This window comes from Chelonia mydas, chromosome 7 (assembly GCF_015237465.2).
Source record: "Chelonia mydas isolate rCheMyd1 chromosome 7, rCheMyd1.pri.v2, whole genome shotgun sequence".
Classification (NCBI taxonomy): domain Eukaryota; kingdom Metazoa; phylum Chordata; order Testudines; family Cheloniidae; genus Chelonia; species Chelonia mydas.
The window spans coordinates 20,017,672-20,038,383 of record NC_057853.1 but is presented as its reverse complement, the minus strand read 5'-3'; the positions used below and the strand labels follow the sequence as shown (position 1 = coordinate 20,038,383).

General features: G+C 41.6%; 1 protein-coding gene across 6 annotated transcripts in view; it reads left to right on the top strand.

Moving 5' to 3' along the window:
• Positions 1-19,907, top strand: part of SLC6A6 (solute carrier family 6 member 6) — a 74,420-nt gene extending 54,513 nt beyond the window's left edge. For all 6 annotated transcript variants that reach the window (XM_007059953.4, XM_027822424.3, XM_037904523.2 and 3 more), the window contains 6 exons: positions 900-1,012; positions 4,124-4,261; positions 6,948-7,050; positions 8,162-8,262; positions 10,690-10,860; positions 13,145-19,907. In XM_007059953.4, the coding sequence (XP_007060015.2) occupies positions 900-1,012; positions 4,124-4,261; positions 6,948-7,050; positions 8,162-8,262; positions 10,690-10,860; positions 13,145-13,285 (767 nt within the window). In that variant the 3' untranslated portion in view covers positions 13,286-19,907. The remainder of the gene's footprint in view (positions 1-899; positions 1,013-4,123; positions 4,262-6,947; positions 7,051-8,161; positions 8,263-10,689; positions 10,861-13,144) is intronic.
• Positions 19,908-20,712: the final 805 nt, after the last annotated feature.

Below are 20,712 nucleotides of genomic sequence, written 5' to 3'. Positions count from 1 at the left end.
AGCCACAGAGAAGATAAGGCACATTCTGTTACTGCTAGCTATGGGGGAAGCTCCTTTAGCGTAAGTTTTAGAAGCCTGTGATTTTGGAGCAGAAGGACCAAGGTTTTAGTCCCTGGTCTGTGGGTGTGTACAGCATGTGTAGTTGGTCTAGTGGTTGTGCATGATTGTTGGCAGTACCCAGATTTGTTATGGCACGACTTAGGAAGCCTAGTGGTATAGGAGAATCTGACTAAGGTGGTGTGTTAGTAGTATCAGCATTATTAGTATAATTTCCAAACAGCAGGGAACACATTTGAGAACTCATAGGCCCAGATCCACAGCTGGTGTAAATAGGGGCAGCGCTATTGATTTCAATGGTGGTTCACAGCAGCTAAGGAGCTTGGCTATTGGAGCGTAAACCAAAACCTGGAAGGAAGGTGCATGAGAGAGTTGTGTTTTCAGAAAGATAGGTTGAGTTGGCTGCAGCATTGAAGCTTCAGGAGAATATTTGGAGCAGATTCCCTCTTGTCCACCCCCTCCACTCAAATAGAGATCATGTGTGCTAGAAACAGGATTCCTTCATTCTACTGGGGCAGTTCCCTTCATTCCTGTTACACCTCCTGAATGGCTGGTGCAGGAAGCGATCCATTACTGGCATGTTTGAGACAGATGTTAAAACTGGTGGTCGGTTAGCTATGGCCTTTGGGTTTGCTTGGGGCTTCTGCTGTAGTCATGCGTGCTTCTTTGTCAGATGAAAGATCCAAACAATTTCACTTCTGGTATTTCCAGCTGGGTTTGGGTTTATCTGAAAGGAACCAGGCATCCCTGCATTGGTGTGTAGCTACCTCTAGGCACAAGCGGAGTACTTACTATCTCCATTCCCTTTCCCCCCTTCCTATTTTTTCTTTCTCTTCCTCTAGGTCCAGGTCTGGCCTTCATTGCCTACCCAAAAGCTGTGTCCATGATGCCAGTGCCTACCGTTTGGGCTATCCTTTTCTTTGTTATGCTTCTGTTGCTTGGACTGGATAGCCAGGTTAGTAAACATAGTAATGGACATATATGTTTTATTTGTCGCCATGATGCCAACAATGGCAACCCCATTATAAATGGGGCGATTAAAAATAATAATAAAATACCAATGAGGCTGCTTAAATGAAGTGCCTGTGCTGCGAACCCATGCGTCTGAATGGAGAAGCTGCTTTGGTCCATACGTAGAGACAACGAATAAGTTAGTGGTGGCAGGGTCAGCATGATCTTGTGCATTAAGGTTTTGCTGTCGGGACCCGGGGGAGTCCAAGGGGTAGAGCAATGCACCATGGCCCAAATGCTGCCCCACAACACACCACCATTTGTGGTAGGTGTGCAACATTATCTGAGTCTGGTGAAGGAGAGAGACTCATCACAAAGGTAAGGAAGAGCCGGGGCCTGTGCCTGCAAGGGGCGGGGTGCCATTGAAATCAATTGGCACGGAGGTTTCTGAGCCCGGTAGGGCTTGTGGACTATGCGGGAGTGAATTGCAGAGCGCACCAAAACGTTGCGGAGTAACTGCTCCTTGTGGACACTGCTGGTGTGAACTACAAGGTACCTAGTTTGTTGTAGTGTAGTGCTGTTCAAAGAGGAGGTTTTTTCACAAAATAGCAGCATAAATACCACAAAGGAATCTGTTAATCATTTCTAGATAGTCACAAGTAAACAGAGGCAACCAAGGATTACGCAGTAACTATAAACTGAGCTTGCCCAAGGTTTCAGAGCAACAGGCAACTCTTTGTACTCCGCTAACGTTATAAAAATTCACTCAACAAAGGCAACATGTTTATTGAACTCAAATCCTCATGTAGGCAACATGTTTATTGAACTCAAATCCTCGCTTATATGAGGAGAGATTCATAAGTGGTTTTTTTCCCGGTTGTTACCGGCTTAATCGCTCCAATTTGTAAAGTGTGGCATTTGTTCTAAATTGCGCTTTACTGCTTAATCTTTGAACTCTACTAAGTGACTTTCAGTCCCTTCCAAACTGAATGTTACAATGTCCAGTGCTGTGGTTCTACAACTAAGTGCTTATACAAATTTTAAGCTGTCTAGTAATTTTAAATAGCTCCTCACTGTGTAGAATAATTGAAACTAATTGGAGCGCTTAATTTCCTCTTCCTCCACTCCCCCTTTTTGGAGTGCAGTCAAGCAGGGTTTTGGAATGCCAGAGCATCTTAAGATCAAATCCAACCAATGGGAAGGGTTACATGTAAAAAGAAAAACAGTTTTACATAAGACTTTCAAATAGGAGTTCAACCAAGCGTTCAGTATTAACCACTAGATGGCTAGATGGTCCAGTAATATAGCTGCTATCCCATATTAGTGAAGGGTACAGAGTACAATGTGTTTAAAGGAAGTTTCTGGACATAGTAAGTATATTAATGCAAAGGATAGGATGATTTCTATACGCCAGAATATTGCTACTTCATGAACTCACTGCTAGATGTCACTGACTGTGGGATGAACCATTTACTTATTGACAACTCAGTGGGGCCAAACTGCTCTCAGTTACATCAATGCAGCTTAATGAAGTCACCGTTGTAAGGGCCTGATCCAAAGCTCATGGAAGTCAATGGAAGGGCTCCCGCTGTCTTCAGTGGGCTTTGGATTGTGCCAGATATGAGAGCAGAATTTGGCTGTCTTGATTTCTTTCTTTCTATTAGATTTGTTTGTGCACCATTAAATGGTCCATTTTCCCATACATAAAGTATCAGGCGGGTAGCTGTGCTGTGTTAGTCTGGATCTGTAAAAGTGGCAAAGAGTCCTGTGGCACCTTATAGACTAACAGACATATTGGAGCATAAGCTTTCATGGGTGAATACCCACTTCGTCAGATGCAGGTCATGAAGTGCTTCTGGCTGTCAATAAATTAGAGCCCTTTCCCCAAGTCTGGTTTTGTTTTATTTGGATTTGTCTTACATTCATTTTTTCAGTTGCAAGGACATACAGATAATTTTTAAAAAATAAAAACTATTCTAAGATGCTGAATTAGACAGAGTAAGATATTAGCTGATCTGCTCAGGACTTTGGTTTATGTTGCAAGTGAGAATATTTTACCTACCCTCTGTAAAGTGGCTGTATTGTTACAGCTATTAGAGAAGCACCTAAGGGTCTCAGTCACAAACCAGATGGCCCTATTATGCTAGGAGATGTAAAAACATATGTAAAGAATCAGAACTGTAGGACTGGAAGGAACTGCAAGAGGTCTTCTAGTCCAATCCCCTGCACTCAAGGAGGGCTAAGTATTATGTTTGTACAGCGGCCAAGGTCAGCCCTGGGGCTGTCGAACAGCTCACCAGCAGCCCACTGCCCGAGAGCAGTCCCCTGCCTGCCAGAGCAGCGCCCAGGATTGGGTCAGCCCCTGGGGCTGGTACAGCAGTCGTCAGCTCCTGCCGCAGGAGCAGTAGGAGGGCTGGAGCAGTTGCTCTGTTTGTCCACTCCCGCCTCAGGGTATTTTTAGTAAAAGTCATGTCGCAGGCTTCTGTCAATTTTTGTTTATTGACCGTGGCCTTTCCCTGACTTTTACCAAAAATACCAGTGACAGAATCTTAACCTTACCCTGTACTGTTACTGAATAATTGGTCTATTTACAGTGTGTAAAGTATCTGCACAAATTTTTGCAGGAGTGGGGTCTAAGTTTATGACAAGATGTAATAGGTGGATGAAACAAACAAACTGGGGAAGTGGGGTTTTGTGGAGAGAAAAAAATTTGCAGGGCTGTATTTCATAGAATGAATTTTCACCAGTATAACTGAAAACAGAATTTGTCTCTAATTATGTACTTTAACTATGCAGTGTATATAAATTTCACCAGCACATCAAATGAAGACAAAGATTGAGAGATGCTGCCTCAGTTCAGGAGGTTTAGCTTTTCGAGTATTTTTCTCTACCTCTTTTCTCAAATGCACTTTTTGTTCATCAGAAACATCTACAACATAAAAGCCACATGAGCATTTTCCTCTCATCACATTCATTTCCTTTAGGCTTCTAGCTTATGTTTATAAGAAAACCAACTTAATGTGTAAATACAGAGCTCCTAGGGGGTGTTTAATTAAGACAAAAGAGAATGAAATGTATACTGTGTATATTTCAGTTTGTTTTTTTCTCCCTTTAGTTTGTTGAAGTTGAAGGACAGATCACGTCACTAGTTGATCTGTACCCATCCTTCCTAAGGAAGGGTTACCGACGGGAAATCTTCATTGCTATAGTGTGTTTCCTTAGCTATCTTCTGGGACTAACTATGGTGACTGAAGTAAGTAATACTGATGATGGCGCGCTTTATTTAATTTAATTTAATGTATTTATTTATTTATTTTACTATCAGCATGTATCCTCATTGACATTGTGAATCAGATGGCATAAAGCAAACCGCTTAGAAGAACACCACCACTTAGCTCCTACATCGCCCTTTTGATCCCTAGATGTCAAAGTGCTTTGAAAGGGAGGTAGATCTCTTTATGCCCATTCTACAGATGGGGAAACAGAGGCACAGGGAAGTGAAATAGAACCTAGGACTTCTGACACCCAATCCATTAGTTCTCAACTGGTGGAGAGGGGATGTCATGAACAGTTACATGGATATATGACTACCCTTCCTTTCTTTATGGCTACATAGGAAGAGGGTCCCAAACCTTTTTTCTGTTATAAAATGGGGTCACAGTATCGAACCACTGCACTAGCCAATGATGCCTCATTGCAAGCCAAAAAATTAAGCACTTGGAATTTCCAGAAGCATCTACTCAGCAATATGACATATCTAGTCTGAACGTAAAAAAAATAAAAAGATGGAAAATCTGACTGTCATTCCCGTATAACCTAGTTTACATCTACTTCCTAAACAGATAGGTGCAGAAGAACAGCTAAAGACTTTGGGAATGAAAATCTTTTCAAAACAAAAGCTTGAAAATTAATCACCCCATTCATAATGCAACAAGAATGATAGAAAGGGGCTTAAACCAAAGATTACTTTAAAGAGCTTTGCATCTCATTTCTGATTCTGAAACTTTTAAAACATATATATAATCCTAATAACTCCAAATAAATTCACTCATCTGCTCTAGCGAAATTTGTTTATTATGCTGTATATTTCTCTTTGATGAAGTAGCAATTTGGCTGGGTAACTACATTGTCCCTAGCCAAATTCCCTCTTGACCTAAACTGTTGACTAGTACTGTTCTGCCGAGTTGAATAGCTCCTGACTTTCACCACAGCTGCACTTCAGTTGTGGGATTTGTGTATCTAAATCAGATCTCTGCAAAGTACATGCACATTATTGTGTGTGCCCAAGTGAAAATTTGAGTCAAGTTTGTAGTACTCTAAGATCTTTTAAAATGAAGTATTTCTTATTAATGTAAAATATTATTTTTACTGTGGGGCAGATTCCGATACCATTGCTCAACTTCCTCCACAAGGAAACTCAGTAATTTCAATCGTGGTATCTAAGGTACTATACAACATGAGTAAAAATGCCAGAAATCTGGCCCCAAATTATCAAAAGGGTGGTAGGACTCTTCAATGCATATTGTAAAACAGGTTGAGATTGTTAAACTCAAATCTAGCATGATGTGTTGGGGTGTATAGCTTCCATCTAGTCCATTCAGTGAAGTAGGGTCTGATTTTGGTTACAGACATTTGAATCAGTGAAGTTACTCTGGATTTAATTTGGTATAAGCAAGCCTAGAATCTGTTCCAATAAGTGCACTATTGTGATATTTATCTTAGAAATAACACAAGCCTTCTTTTGAAGATCAGACTTAAAACAAAATCTGAGGGATCTCTATAAGAATTAAAATAATGTCCATAACTGACATTTCGAATACACTGACAATTTGTCCAGAAATGTTAATGTGAAACTAACATAAGGAGTGAAGAAAATTACATCCATATAGAACTACAATTCAGCACATTTAGAGCAATATGTGGCAATGAAACTGGACATATCTGTGTAATATTTAAAAGTAATAGAGAGAGAGAGAGAGAGAGGTCATGCTGAGAAAATATCTTTCCATTAGACTCATAAATGGAATATCTCCTAGTGCAGAGGTGGGCAAACTACGGCCCTCAGGCTGGATCTGGCCCCTCGGGGCTTTGGATCTGGTCCGCGGGATTGCTACCCCCGTGGCGCCACACCGCTCCGGGAAGCGGCCACACCATGTCCCTGCAGCTCCTGGGGGTGGCGGGTGGGAGGGCAGAGAGCTCTGCACGCTGCTCTTGCCTGTGGGTACCACTCCCAAAGCTCCCATTGGCCAGGAATGGGTTACCGCGGCCAATGGGAGCTTTGGGGGAGGTACCCCCCTACTGCATCCCGCACCCCTCCTGCACCTCAACCCCCTGACCTGAGCCCCCTCATACACCCCGCACCCCTCCTCTGCCCCAACCCCTTGCCCTGAGCCCCTTCCTGCACACCTCACCCCCTCCCGCACTCCGCCCCTGTACCCCAACCCCCTGCCCCGGCCCTGCAAGCAATTTCCCCACCCAGATGTGGCCCTCGGGCCAAAAAGTTTGCCCACCCCTGTCCTAGTGAGATGACTTTAGTCTCATTAGAGGAGTTTATGTTAAAGACCAATTATTTCTTTTCATATGTTTCTATAAATGCCCGTACAAAAATATCTTTAAGAAGGAAAGACTTAAGTGTCTCAGTCGGTTATACTAAGTGGCTTAATTTTAATCAATAATCTTCTGCTTTAAAGTGCTTTCAGTGATAAACAAGCATCTTTTCTAGGGAGGTTAATGCTAAGTACTAACCTTTAATAGTTGATTGACATTTGTACTTGCTAAAAAGCAATAAGATATTTTGGTAGAATTTTACTTTTTATAAACAGTCAAGAATTTGGTTCAGCATGGTTTTCTGTTCATAAGGCTATTTTATTTTGAATTGAGTATAGAGCACTCAGGGTTTTAGTGACTGATCCTAACCCTTTTGTGTATCTCTTTTACAGGGTGGCATGTATGTGTTTCAACTCTTTGACTACTATGCAGCTAGTGGTGTATGCCTTTTGTGGGTTGCATTCTTTGAATGTGTTGCTGTAGCCTGGGTTTATGGTAAGTAAGGATCCCTAGGTCTAACATGAATCTTATCATGAGTCCATAATAAGTTTTACCTATTTGCTGGTCAAAGCTAGCAAGACACCATTCAGCAGACTGAACCATCCATTCCTGACTAGTCTGTGGAAGCACCTGCTATTTTGCCATTATTGTCATTTTGCTCTTCATTCTAAGGGCCACATTTTCAGCTGGGCTCAAGTCAGCCTCCAATTGTTTCACACAGAAATGAATGTTTTTTGCATGCTCATTGGTAGTTAGATGCACAATTAAGCATTCCCATGTGTAAATGTAAGATCCAGAGCTGAACTTTCGGTCGATAGTGAAAAGCTCTGATTGTGTCTCAAAGACCTATCTTCTAAAATTGTCATCTCTACATGGGTCAAGCCAACCAAATAGAAAACAGATGATAGAGAGCCTACAGAAAATGTATTATGTCTGGTTATTTTTAGGTGATTCAGATTTCCTAAATCTGACAATAATCTATGTTGCCATTTTGACTGGCTATGACTGGTCATTTCCACAGTTCTTCATGAACTATTAATATTATAGTATTAATTATAAATACTATTCTTTTACTTCATATTGAACCACAGTAAAATTTAGATTGAAATGGGCCGTATCAGTTGTTACTCAGTCCTTTCTCAGGCAAAACTTTTGCCAACTTCCATGGTAGTTCCGGGGTTAGTATTCTGCTGTACTAACGCAGTATTCTACTGCAACAGTATGAGAAGAGAGACGTCCCTCAACCTTTCAGCGCCACCATGCGCGGCTTTTTTGAAAGTCCTGTACATCACCCTTGTTGAACAATATTGTACACAGCCCTTTAATGTAACATATCCTCTTTACTATGGAAATTAGCATCCATGAAAATATAAACAGTGCATCTGATGCACTTAGCCACAGACACTCCTCTCTAAACACAGACAGCTCCCATAGACTCAAAACAAGCCACTATTTTTCCTCTTTAGCTCCTTCTCAGCCCCAACTGTGCAGCTGTCTTAGTGCAATACCAGTTGGTTACTGCTGTCCTACACTACGTGGCTTTCATATCCAGGCTCCTGATAGTGCTCTTTTCTTCACCAAATCACCAAGTGACTATGTATTCCAGGCGCTGATAATATTTACGATGCCATTGAAGATATGATTGGATACAGACCTGGTCCCTGGATGAAATGGAGCTGGATTGTAATCACACCACTTCTTTGCGTGGTAAGTACAGAATCACACTATTTCTCATCTTGCACATGTTCCTTCTTCCAACCTTTGTCCTGGTTTTTTGTCCAGTAAGGGGGAACTTCCCACAGGGCCCTGCGTGCAGGTACGAAACTGAAAGGGGTACACGCAGTTTGGAAATGCTCCATTTCTCATTTAGTATTATATATAACACAAAAAGCTACGCTGCAAAATCAGGCATTCGGACGTTAGGAAATGCCAGAATGAAGGTTGCCTGTGCAAGATTGCCTTGTCCGTTCAGTCCTCCCCATAGCTCCTTGTCCAGTTTCAATGCTCTCCCTGAGCCAACTGACTCCCAACCCTACCCCACCCTGTTTCCCTCATTGATTCCCAGTACCAGCCTTCCCACCCAGCCACACCTAGCCTCACCTCCTCCCCAACTAGCTCCCTGTCCTTGGCTCCTAGCCCAGCCAGTCCTAGTCTCCCTTCAGCTCCAAGTCCCAATCTCCTCCTCTATCTCCCAGTTACAGTTCCTCTCCCCGCTCTACTTCCAGTCTCACTAGGCTTCCTGTGTCAATCCACTTTTCCCCCCAGCTTTGTCCCATCTGTATAAGAGTTAGACAGCTTCCTCCTCCACATTGTCTGAGGACCAGCAGGGGGCTGTCACTGAGAGCAGAGATAGGTTCCCTATTTTGATTTCCGGTGCCTGACCCTGTGCGGATGGTATATGCACAGTCTGGTCAGCACTAAGACCTGTGAGAGGTTTGAGCATGGTCAATGAAGATGGAATCGTTGGAGCTTTTAGTGTTGAGCTCTAGAAAGTCTCTGCTGAACATGTGTTAACTATGATTTTTTTCAAAGGCTTATTTATAACTTGGCCAAATTTGGGCAGATTTTCTTGGGGATGGTAAAAGTCCGCTCTCTGAAACATAGGCCATCCTCCTGCCAAATTCCAAGTCCCTACACCAAAGTATGGGGGGCATTAGAGCATTTCAAAGAAACGATCTCAAGAGTTTTTCAAAATGGGCAAAACAATATATTTTTTCCTAGCCTTGTCTTCAGAAATGACTGAACCATTTTGGCTGAAATTTTCCAATCAATCAATATCTATCAATCAACTTTAGGCAGACACTCAGCATGGAAAACTTCAGCCCAAATGGTTAAAGTTTGGTAAAGTTATAAAACATCTGAAAACAGGATCTTATACTGGGAAGTATTGAGCAACCTTAAGCATAGACAGTAATACCAACCCCTCTAAATTTATAGCGGAGCAGTGTCAGCTAGTCTTGATGAAGATGTTGGAAGTTTTTATGCCAGTGGTGTGTAAATGTTGACATTTTGAGGTGGACAGCTGTAGCACATGGCCTCAATGCAGCAGAATTCTTATATGCAAGGCAGGGGCTGGAGAAAATCAAGTCCCCCTCATATTCATATTTCCTGTTTTCTTGCAAACACACACAGAGAGAAAATATTTCCTTTCTCACTGATGCATATTAATGCAACACAATAGAATCACATGTTCGGTGTAAAACCTCCTTACTGTCAAAGCAAGTGGGCTTGCGTGTTGAGTGTAGGTGTCTTGACAAGTGATCTCCCTCCCTGTCTTTCTGACACCTAACATATATGTATGGCACCTATCATATATGTATTGGCTAACACCATGCTCACTGTTCAAAGTGAACACAGATGAGGAGAGTTCAGGAGAGAGGAGATACTTACTGTAAGAGTACTGTCATAATATCCTGACCAGGACTCTGGAACAACAAAAGAAAAGCGTATCCCCTTATAATCCATCATTGGATTTACACTGAGATCACTGCACGATGGAACAGGACTCTGGAGGTTAACCAGTGCTGTATGGATGCCCATGCAGTGCAGACCTGACTCACTGGGCTTATGGCAATCTACCTCACTGTTAAGTGTCTGTTTGATTTAAGGAGCATCCAAGAACCTGGCATCCAGACTGTAGCACAAAACCTATTTGTGTTGGTTGCAGAGCAGAAATAAGTAGTTTTCCTAATTTTGCAAGGGGGAAGAGCATATCTTTCCCTTGCAAAGTAACCAGTACTGAAATAAAGCATCTTTATGCTGGAGGACAAGTTGGTCAGTGTTAGGAGATAAGGTAAAGAACTGCACAGAGAACTCCATTTGCAATGCACAAGTGTTACTGGTTCTACAAAATGCAGGAACTGTGCTACATGTTTGAGTGCTATCTTCTGGGACCATATCTATTAATTGGCTATTTACATAAATATGCACATATAAAGCTCTCTTGTAACAATTTCAGTGTAGAATGTCTTTCCCAGGGTTTAAAATGCTTAGCAAAGTTGGCCAGTGCTGCCTTTTACTGCCTTCCTTTTCTGGATCCCAGTGATACCCTATCGTGTGTAAGCTGCAGTGGATCCACAATGCTAGTACCTATTCTATAACCCTTCTTCTTGTTTTGTTTTCCTTCCCTCACAGGCGTGCTTTATCTTTTCTCTGGTCAAGTATACACCTCTGACCTACAACAAAGTTTACACATACCCTGACTGGTCCATCGGCCTGGGATGGGTTCTTGCCCTTTCCTCCATGACCTGCATCCCATTGGTCATGGTCATCCGCATTGTAAAGTCGGATGGCTCACTTATTGAGGTAAGAATGACCACACAAATGATGGGTGGATGGTTACTTCGTGTGTGTGTGTGTGAGACACAGAGAGAGAAAAGTTTAACATTTAAGAGTAAACGGTGGCTTCAGTTGGGGGCCACTCTCTTTGTATCTGCTTTGTTGATTTGGCTCCAGGAAAGTTATTTTAACATACAGTGGATAAAGCAAGCCACACTGGAGAGGTACAGTATGGCCCACACTTGTCCATGTCTTTAATATGGAAGGGCTGCCAGTGGAGAATACAGACCCCAGCATGCTAGCCTCCACCTTCTCCATCTTGATAAAGATGAAGCATGGCATGCTGTGACATGAAGCTGTCTTCTATGCAAAAGATAGGCCAGCTGCAGCCTGATCCATGTTATGCAAAATAATCACAACCCTTGGAAAGCTGCCATTGTGGCTCTTGGTAGGGCAAAGTTGAACACCTCAGTTTAACCAATATAAATAATCACTTTTCAGATCCTCTTTCAGCAAACATTATGAATCCTATCTAACTAGATTAAATCCTAAGCCTTCTGGCCTCAAAAAAAAAATCAGCTGATATGACTTGCCTTCCATGGCTGTGTTCTTTTTGTTCAACAAAATGTTCCCTCTCTGAGCACAGTTGTTTTGTTAGTCTAATTTCACACAGAAACTAAACTATGCCTATGTGCACCAGAGTTCAGTTCGCAAGGCAAAGGGAGCTCAACACACAGTTCAGTAGGAAAATAGTAGCGATAAGATTAGAGATAGAAAAGTTAGAGAGAAGGCCAAATCTAAATCTGCACCAAAGAACCCATGGAATTTTGAGGATATTTAGTACCACATGTGAAGGCCATGCCTGACCTTATCTCTAGTCAAAAGCTTAATTCCCGAATTTTAGGAAAACTCTTCTGAACTTTTTGGCTCTTCTCTCTCTCCCTCTCGCATTCTAAAATGACCCAAATGAAACACTGGCTCCAAATGCTCCCAAACTTTGGGGAAACTTGGATTCAGATCTGAACTTTACAGCTTGGGCCTGCCTCTGGCAGATACATGCTCAGTGCACCTCAAAGACGAGTCAAATACATTCTTCTATTCGCCCTTCACAGTATTTCTTCATCTTCTCTTCAAACTGTGCTTTTTTTCAGTAAAGAAAGTAGCTTTTCCCAGAGCATAGTAATACACTTGAATGTGTGCGTTCTCGAAGTTTTAATGGTCTTTTTAGTGCTGGCTAGGACATTTTGTTGGGGGGTCTTATTTTCCTGCCTGCATTCTCACCATCTATTCAGAAAGAGGGCTAAAAGTAGCCAAAGCTGCCTTTTAAAATCATCTTAGGAGGTAACCACTTGTCAAATGCCATCTAGTTCCTTCTTTGTGAACTGAGAACTAGAAGAAAGGTCTCAGCTTGCCAATGAACTACCCTGTTTAAAGGCAGGATTGTTTTCAATACAATGAGAGAGAACACATGAATCGGAGGAGACTCTATAGCACTGAAATTCAACTTGTGTTTAGTCAGGCTCTCTGACTTCCCATCCAGTGAGGCCCTAGTGCTCCTTCTTGAATAAAATATTAGGGTTGGAAAGGATATTCTGGGTCATGTAGGCCACACTGCTACATAGCCATAGTACAGTTTCCATTAATCTTATAGCATCCCTGAATATTTGATGGCCAAGTTTAGCCTCAAATACCTCTAATGATGGTAATTTCACAACTTTTCTTGAGTTACGAGCATGCTTTTTCTCTGATCTCCAGTCCTTAAAGATACTGGGTTTCATTCTCTAAGTGAGGCCAAGGGCTCAAAAATAGACTGAACTTTTACATGGATAATGAGATAGTTACATTAGATAGGATAAAAATAGCTTTAGGGGGATATATATCCATATGCTTCAGAGCATACACCAACTATGAATTGAAGGGGATAAGGAAGAAAGCTCCCTATTGGGCAGGTTGGTTAGCATCTGATATCAGCCATTCTTGGACTCAGGATACTGGACTAAGTGGACTACTGGTCTGAGCTAGTAGGGTATTTACTAATGACCTAGCCTAATTCAGATCCTGGGTTTAATGGTAAAGATGAAAGTGGCCTCCCTGACAGTGAGCCAGATTAATTGGTAGAGTCACAGGAGCTGCTCGTGGCAGTAAGCACTATGCTTGCGGATAAGCAGCTGCGAGATGAAGCCCTTCATAAGACGCTCAAGAGCGTCTGGAGAGAACTATGTTTTATGACAACACACTTTTCTAGACTCTTGCTCTTCGGATCGACGTGGCCATTTTTCTAACCCTTGGCTGTTGCTCTTTCCCTTTTCAGAGAATAAAAGCAGTGGCTGCCCCTAAGGAAATGAATCGGTGGGCCAAAGAAACAGAAAGCACCACCTCGTTCTGCACCAATGGAACTCCTAACGGTGGATTGATTAAGCCAACTCATGTCATTGTGGAGACTATGATGTGAGCTCTCTCTGTGAGAGGATAAACCTGCTTTAACTGCCATTTACTAACCATAGATTCTCATAGGACCGGGTTTACAGAGCTTTATATTTGCACTAGGATTTATTTTTATTTCTCACAGAGAAAGTTGTTTTTTGTGGTGTTTTTTCTCTCTCTCTTTTTTTTTTTACATATTTTGTAAGGTAATCACAGCAGAAGCCTCGCGCAGGAGGCAGCTTTCATATCAGACTAGACCTATTACAGGAATTTACTACCATTGGGGTTTTTAACACATGTTAATAGCTCTCTGAATATTATACATCTTATCACTTGAAATTGATTTTCTTGCCAGCAATATATTCAAATCTCAGAAAGCAATTTTTTAGGTGCTGGTGTGGTTGGGAACAGGGTAAACAAACCCTAGAACTCATGAGTGAGCTCTGTTGAGAGAAATTGCAAAAAAAAAAAAAAGAAGCCAAAAGGTGGATGTTGCTGCAAGGGATTGGTTTTCAAAGGTGTAGTGCTTTCGTCCTCTGGTTCAGGCAGGGTGAATGACCGATTTCTGAGTCATGATGCTACCTTTGCTATGGTCAATATAAAAATATATATCTGGTCAGCTGAAGGAGAGACATGTATGGGGGAGGGGCAATGCAGTTAGGAATTAAATACCCAATCAGGACACCTGTCCCTCTTGAGCAGCGTGTAAAAAGTCCAGTCACAGTAGAAGAGAAACTACTTATTGCCTACAGAAGACATTTTGCCTGAGGAAGGAGTTTTGTGCACAGACCCGTTAATTTTCCAGCATGCCATAGGTTAGCTGAGGTGTTACTGGTTTAAACTTGCACTTTGTACGAACAGAATGGTAGGAGCAGCCTGTGTGATAGTGAAGATCTGAATTATGGAGAGGCAGCATTCGTGTTTTATGGAATTTAAAATATATATGTATTTTGTAAACTGCTGGTCTTTGGTAGCAAAAGAAAAATATATTGAGGACAATGATCACACCAAGCTTAACGCCCAGCATGTTATTCATTACCACAGGAGCAAAGCAGCCCAGGTATATATTGTTCACCAGGCATTTCCAGCAGGCACATTTTTAATAATAGTAATTAAATTAAGAGAACAACAATGCTTAGCACACCCCTATGCGCTGTTCATCCATATACCTCAAATTGGTATCCCTGTGTATTTATTGTACTATTGTTGTTGCAGTTGGGAAAGCAGGCCCTGGAAGGGAAAGTGACTTGTCCAAGGTTACAGAAACTCAGTGGCAGAGCTAGGGCTAGAACTCAGGTCTCCTGACTGTCTTGCCCCAGAGGACCATACTGTCACCATTTTGTTTTTTGGGTAATGCATTTATCAGGGACAAAAAAGGGGGAATTCCACCTACTGTAAACTAGGGCTTTATGTAAACTAAGAGAAGTAAGTATGTAATTTTTCTTTGGTTAAAAAACATTACATACCATTCCAATTTAGACTTAAAAGAAAGCATTTAATGCAGTAGAAAGCTGCTAAGCAGTTTTTAAAGCTGGATGGCTGTAGGTAAATTGATCACATAGGCCAGGTCAAGAATTTCAATCGAGATTTGCTCCATGAAGAATTTCAAACATCTGGATAGATCTTGTTTCACAAACCTCAATACATGCTGAGAAGAGGCTCCCTAAAGAAATCCAGCCCTTTCCATTTGGGTACTGTACTTGGGAGATAATCCTCCTAATTGTAGTACCAAAGTTAGGCTAGCCAAAGGGATCTGGGGGGAGCTTCAGCAGCCGAGTCTGTACCTGCTTATACTATTGCCAGTTCAGTTTGTCCATGGGTAGATTTTTGCAGTTTAAATGGGAACATATCCAGTTCTTAACATTCCTACATGGGACATTTTAAAAAAGATGTCCCATGCATTAACTGTATGCAGTGTTGTTACAGCCATGTCGGTCCCAGGAGATTAGAGAGACAAGCTGAGTAAGGCAATATCTTTTGTGGGACCAACTTCTGTTGGTGAGGGAGATAAGCTTTTGCGCTACACAGAGCTTTTCTTCAGGTCATGCACTAACTGGTCATTGCAGCAGAAACTTGTCATGTTAGTATTAATGTAAAATGGAAGGGGCAATTTAGAAATAAGAAAGGGACCAAAAAAAAAGTGTCTTGTATAGTTGGAGAGTCTTTATAATTTGCGTCTCTGTTTTTAAGTCAGAGGGGCTGAATTCCAGCAACAAGAACAGCCAACACCACATTAATTTTGTTTTCTTTTCCAATTACTGTATTATGAGAGTTGCAGATGAAACACTTATAATTTGTTATGGCAACTATCACATCTCGTGCTGAAGGTAAAAGCCACCCTGAAGCTACTCAGGGTGTCTTGACCACCTCAACAGAAGAATTTTCTAAGCCAACATGATTAAAATTGGATTTTGAGAACTTTACTGAAGAAAAAAAAAACAATTAAAATCAATTCCTGTCTTAAATATTGTTTTAACCTTTGACTATCAAAAGGCAACTAAATTAAAGCTAAAACTCTGTCAGACATGTTATGTATTCCAGCCTTTGTGGAAATGGAGAAGGCCTGAGTCAAAGCCTGCTGCAGTCAATGGAAGGATTCTCAGTGGGCTTTGGATCAGGCCTTTTGTCCTTCTCAAAATCTCGTCATACTTTGTGTATAGGCACAATGGCATGAGTTAAGGTGAGAATAGCAACCCAATAATTAAATTCCTCATTTCAGTTAGTGTAAATTACAGTAACATATTTTGTTATAGACTCACATTTTGTGTGTGCACACATACTCTAGAAGGGGTACATCTGAGAGGGACACTAATTAGAAAAATAGTTTGACGGTTGAGATTGAGATTTCATGCTTCACACATGGTGGAGGGTGGATTTGCATTAGGAACCAGAGGGTTAATACTACACCTTTAAAACTACAAATAAACAAGAACGAGAGCCCAGCGCCATTTTGACTCAAACTGTGCCATTCAAATCAGTCGCTTCCATGTTCCAAGTGAAAGTGTCTCACACACATATGCAATGACCTCACTGAAGTTCTGCTGGTATAAGGTTCGCTGGTCCTGACTGTGCTATTCATCCTGACCGCAAGAAAGGGCCGGATTCATGAAGAGCTATTAAATCATCCTTTCTCTTGAACAGTCACCCAGAACAATGCTGGTCAGCATCCCACGGTTTTGAGCACCAGCGAGCCTATTCACAGTTTAGAATGTTTCCTAATGCTTTATCTACATTTTACCTGGTGGTAAACTTGCATTTCAACATTATAGTCTGCTAAATTAAAACAAAAGGTAAATGAATCTTTCAAGTTCATATTTTCTACGTATTTATGGTTGCAATGATAACTAATTTTCTAATTTACTTTGTAGCAATATGTGACCTATTTTACCTGCAGCGGAGGCACTAAATATCATGACTAATCATAGGTGAACTGATTTCAGTTAAGGGGAAAATACCCCAGCTGTTGGCCTCTTTTTACATTTCATGCACCGTTGTACTTTGTGATTTCTTCTGGGTTTGGAAATGGCAATATTTCCAACTTCACTGAAATCAGGTACTGAAAATTTCATGGGGGAAATCTTTCGCTCACAAGATTTTCAGACCAAAGCAGTGCAGATAATCGAAACTTAGGATTCTTATCTAAACCAAACCTTCCAAACTCTTGCAGTCCACCTGTCACTCGTCGTGATCTCATTAAAAGTCACACAGTATAATAACGTAACCAGTAGACTGTATTGGTACAACATGGTTTCATGAACAGAATTTGTTTTGGTTCTCATTAATTTTCCTTTTCACCTGTCTATTGATGACTCTGGTCCAAACAGATCTATGAGCTTCCATATGTTCTCACTGAAGTTTGAGATATGGAAACCAACATGGGTCAGTTCCTATGCAGCAAACGAAAATAAAAAAGGACAGTAGTTCTGTGTACCACCTTAACATATGTTGCTATCCAAGCTGCAGTGGAAGGTCAGCTCTTGCATGTGGGTTCGGGAAGTGGATCAGCAAACGTGAGCTGCACTGGTGCACTTGGAAAAAAAAGTGCAGCCTTCTAATCGTTTTAACAAGACAACGGCAGAGAATTTTATATTGTCACTGTAATCACATGATCAGTGGCTAATCAGAACTCCGGCTTGTTTTTAATGTAGTATGTGCCCTAATTGCTCACCTGCAGATGAACATGGCTACCCAGCCTCTGTCCCAAATAGCTCTAGATCTGAAGAAGGGTGAAATGCCCAGCAGTCAGTAGTACGTTGTTGAGCAGAATTGACAATTTGGTAATGTCTTTGTCATAAGTGGGTTCAAATCCTGTACCCACTGATAACAATAGCTTAACCGCCATTTGTCTTCAGTGGGAGAAGGACTGAACACCTGGAATAACTGGTTATGAAGCCATGGCTTGTGGTCACTGTGGGTCAGGTGGGGAGACAATGTAAATAAAGGGTTAAATAAGAGGTGTATTGAGTGGAGGGCACAGACTACTAAAGTGTTTCAAGTGCACTGGGAAGAAAGTTGGCCATCACCTCACATCGAGGAAATTCAGTGCATTTGGCACGCTCCCTGTAGCAAACAACTGTTTTCAATTCACATCTCAAATGAGACCCCCCACCACAATTAAAAACAGCCTTAGGGGAGGTGCTGCTATGTCCAGTCTTCAAAGTATTTACAGCATTCTTGGGAGATGATCTGATCAGGTATTGCTGGCAAAGAAAAGTGTGCAAAGGAAAAGCTCTTTTGAGTGCACTGCAGCACCAATGCCACCCCACCTTGTTTGATGATTGACAAGAGTGCACTGAAGTAGGGTGGGACAGGTTAGCCAGTATTCATAGGTGAGAAGCCTAAACCTCAAGGAGCCAAGATCACCTCTTCTTAACTAGTGATGGGGTGAAATAAAAGCTCAGAACCAACCACCCTGAACTTTGGGGAACCTAGGTTAAAATTCATGGCTGCCTCTGTCATAGGCTGAACTGAAATCCCAGGTGCAAAATACCCCCAAAGAGAGTTCAGATATGGATCTGAAGGTCACAGCTTGGGCCCATTTCTTCCAGAGTTAGATGCCAAAGCCTTGTATTTAGAATTAAAGGTTATTATTAACTCTCAGCTGAGAAGCGTTCAGGAACTTCTAGGACACAACCTTTAATCTGTTATATTTATTCATTGTTAATCTAGGATGAACATGCTCCTAATTGTACTAATTTGTTTACAGAGGAATTAATGTTAAATAGGACACGTTGGGTTTACAGCTTTGTGATGTATTACTCTTTAGTTTATTCTGAGCTACTCTAAGGAGGACATCAAAGCATCAGATCAAATCCCTAGTTACAAAGATAAACATGACTCAAGCATCTGTGGACACAGAACATAAGAAAACAAGCTGAGTGCATAAAATAAGATCTTGATCCTGCATGCCTTGGTCAGGTTAAAAAGCTCACTGATTTCAATGGACAATTTAATTTCAGCAGAAATTTTGCCCAAAACAGTGCCCAACCAGGACTACAGCTGGTCCAATTTTTTTTTTAAAGGAAATCTCCCCTGCCAAATGGAAAATGTTTCATTCAAAGAGTTCTAGTTTTTCCAAGGCAAACAATGTCAAAACATTTTCCGTCCCCCCCCCCCCTTTTTTTTTTTTTTTTAAAAAAAAGTGGAAATTTTGAAAAAAAATTCTTCAAAATTTCCATAAAAACATCAAATAAAACCCAGGTGGCATTTTTCAACCATTTCTAATCAAAAGCTAAAACAAGATCTGAAAAAGCTTAACCAAAATACAGCTTTAGAGTTGGTTTTAAACCTGGAATCAAGCAAGGATCAAAGTCTGTGAAGGCAGGTTGAAAAATGTGTGTGCAGGGGGGAGGGAGTCACAAAACTTTTGTTAATTTAGCCTTCCATTTTTTCCCCATTAAAATCAGAATTTTAGGCCCAATCAGAGGATACAGGAGAACTAGGAAAAGAAACTGGATTTGTTTAGCCTGGCACTTGTTGTCTGTAAATCTGCAGCTGAGGTGTGAAAAGGTTTTTACAATAGACAAAGTGGCAGAACACCAGTGTTGAAAAGGTGTTGGGAGGCTGAACGTTGTGGGACAGATTGAGGTGGGTCCATCATTTGCTCTTGTCGAAGAACTCAAGGATGTTCTCTTAGCATTGGATTAATTGAAGTACTGCTCTGAAATGCTCATTGTTTTGCTCGGATTTTTTTTTCAGTGTGATGTTGTGATTGTTACCTGATAGGTCTCCAGGGACTTCAGATAGTAAGCAGTGGTCCATCTTGTTTGATGTATTTAGCTAAAAACAGTGGTGGTGGTGATTTTTGTTTTTTATTTAAATTCCTAATAACTGTAACTACAGTATGTGATAAGTAGCACGTGGCAGAGTGACGATGTTGAAGTCACCTGACCTTTTTAAAAATTTTAACAATAATTTTTAAAAAAAAATCTGGTTTTGTTCTGAGCAGGACTGTTTGTATTTGAATAAGATCCTGGAGTGTAATTCAATCCTTAAAACTAGCCTTTGTGTATACAGTAAATGTTTGTATTTTGCAGTATCTGTTTTGATTTTTAGATAAAAATGTATATTGATATTTTTAAGTCATCTTTGCTTTTTTAGATGGAGTTTGTAATCACCTTATAACAGAAAATAAATTTTTCCTTTATAAATTAAACGCATCTGTCAGTTATTTTTAAGATTCAAATAACAGGAGACAACCTGTTATGCTCTGTGCTTATTGCAAAATACGCAAAATGCATGCTATGCTTTGGAATAGATTTCAGAATAGGATACTTTCAAATGACCGTGTTTCATTCAGTTGGGTCCTCACTGCTACACAACTATTAGACTTAGCAATCGGTGAACTCACCTCCAAGTTCCAAAGACAGTGGATGGTTATTCGTACTCACTCAAAATTTTGGGTGACTTCCCCCAATCTGCTTCATTTCAGCCTTGCTCAAGTTTTCACAACTTCCTTGCTTTGGATTCTCTCACCCCAATGCTTCCCTTAAGTTCAGCCCCTCCATCCTCCCTCGCCCCCACCCTCACTCACTTTCACCAGGCTGGGGCAGGAGGTTGGGGGGCAGGAGAGAGTGAGGGGTGCAGGCTCTGGCCAGGTGATGCTTACCTCAGGCGGTGGTGCAGTGGGACTAAGGCAGCCTCCCTGCCTGCCCTGGCCCCGTGCCACTCCCGGAATGGCCAGGTTGGCCCTGCAGCCCCGGGGGCAGAGGGCTCTGCGTGCTGCCCATGCCTCCAGACACTGCCCCCGCAGCTCCCATTGGCTGCAATTCCCGGCCAATGGGACCTGCAGATTCGGGGCATGGGCAGTGCCTGGAGACCCCCGACACCTCCCTGCACCTCCTGGGGACGCAGAGAGCCTGCCTTAGTTGTGCTGTGCCGCCGGATTTTTAGCTGCCTAAAATCTCCCGGTTTGGCTTCAGTAGCCTCCAGGAGATAAAGCCCAATTCCAGGAGA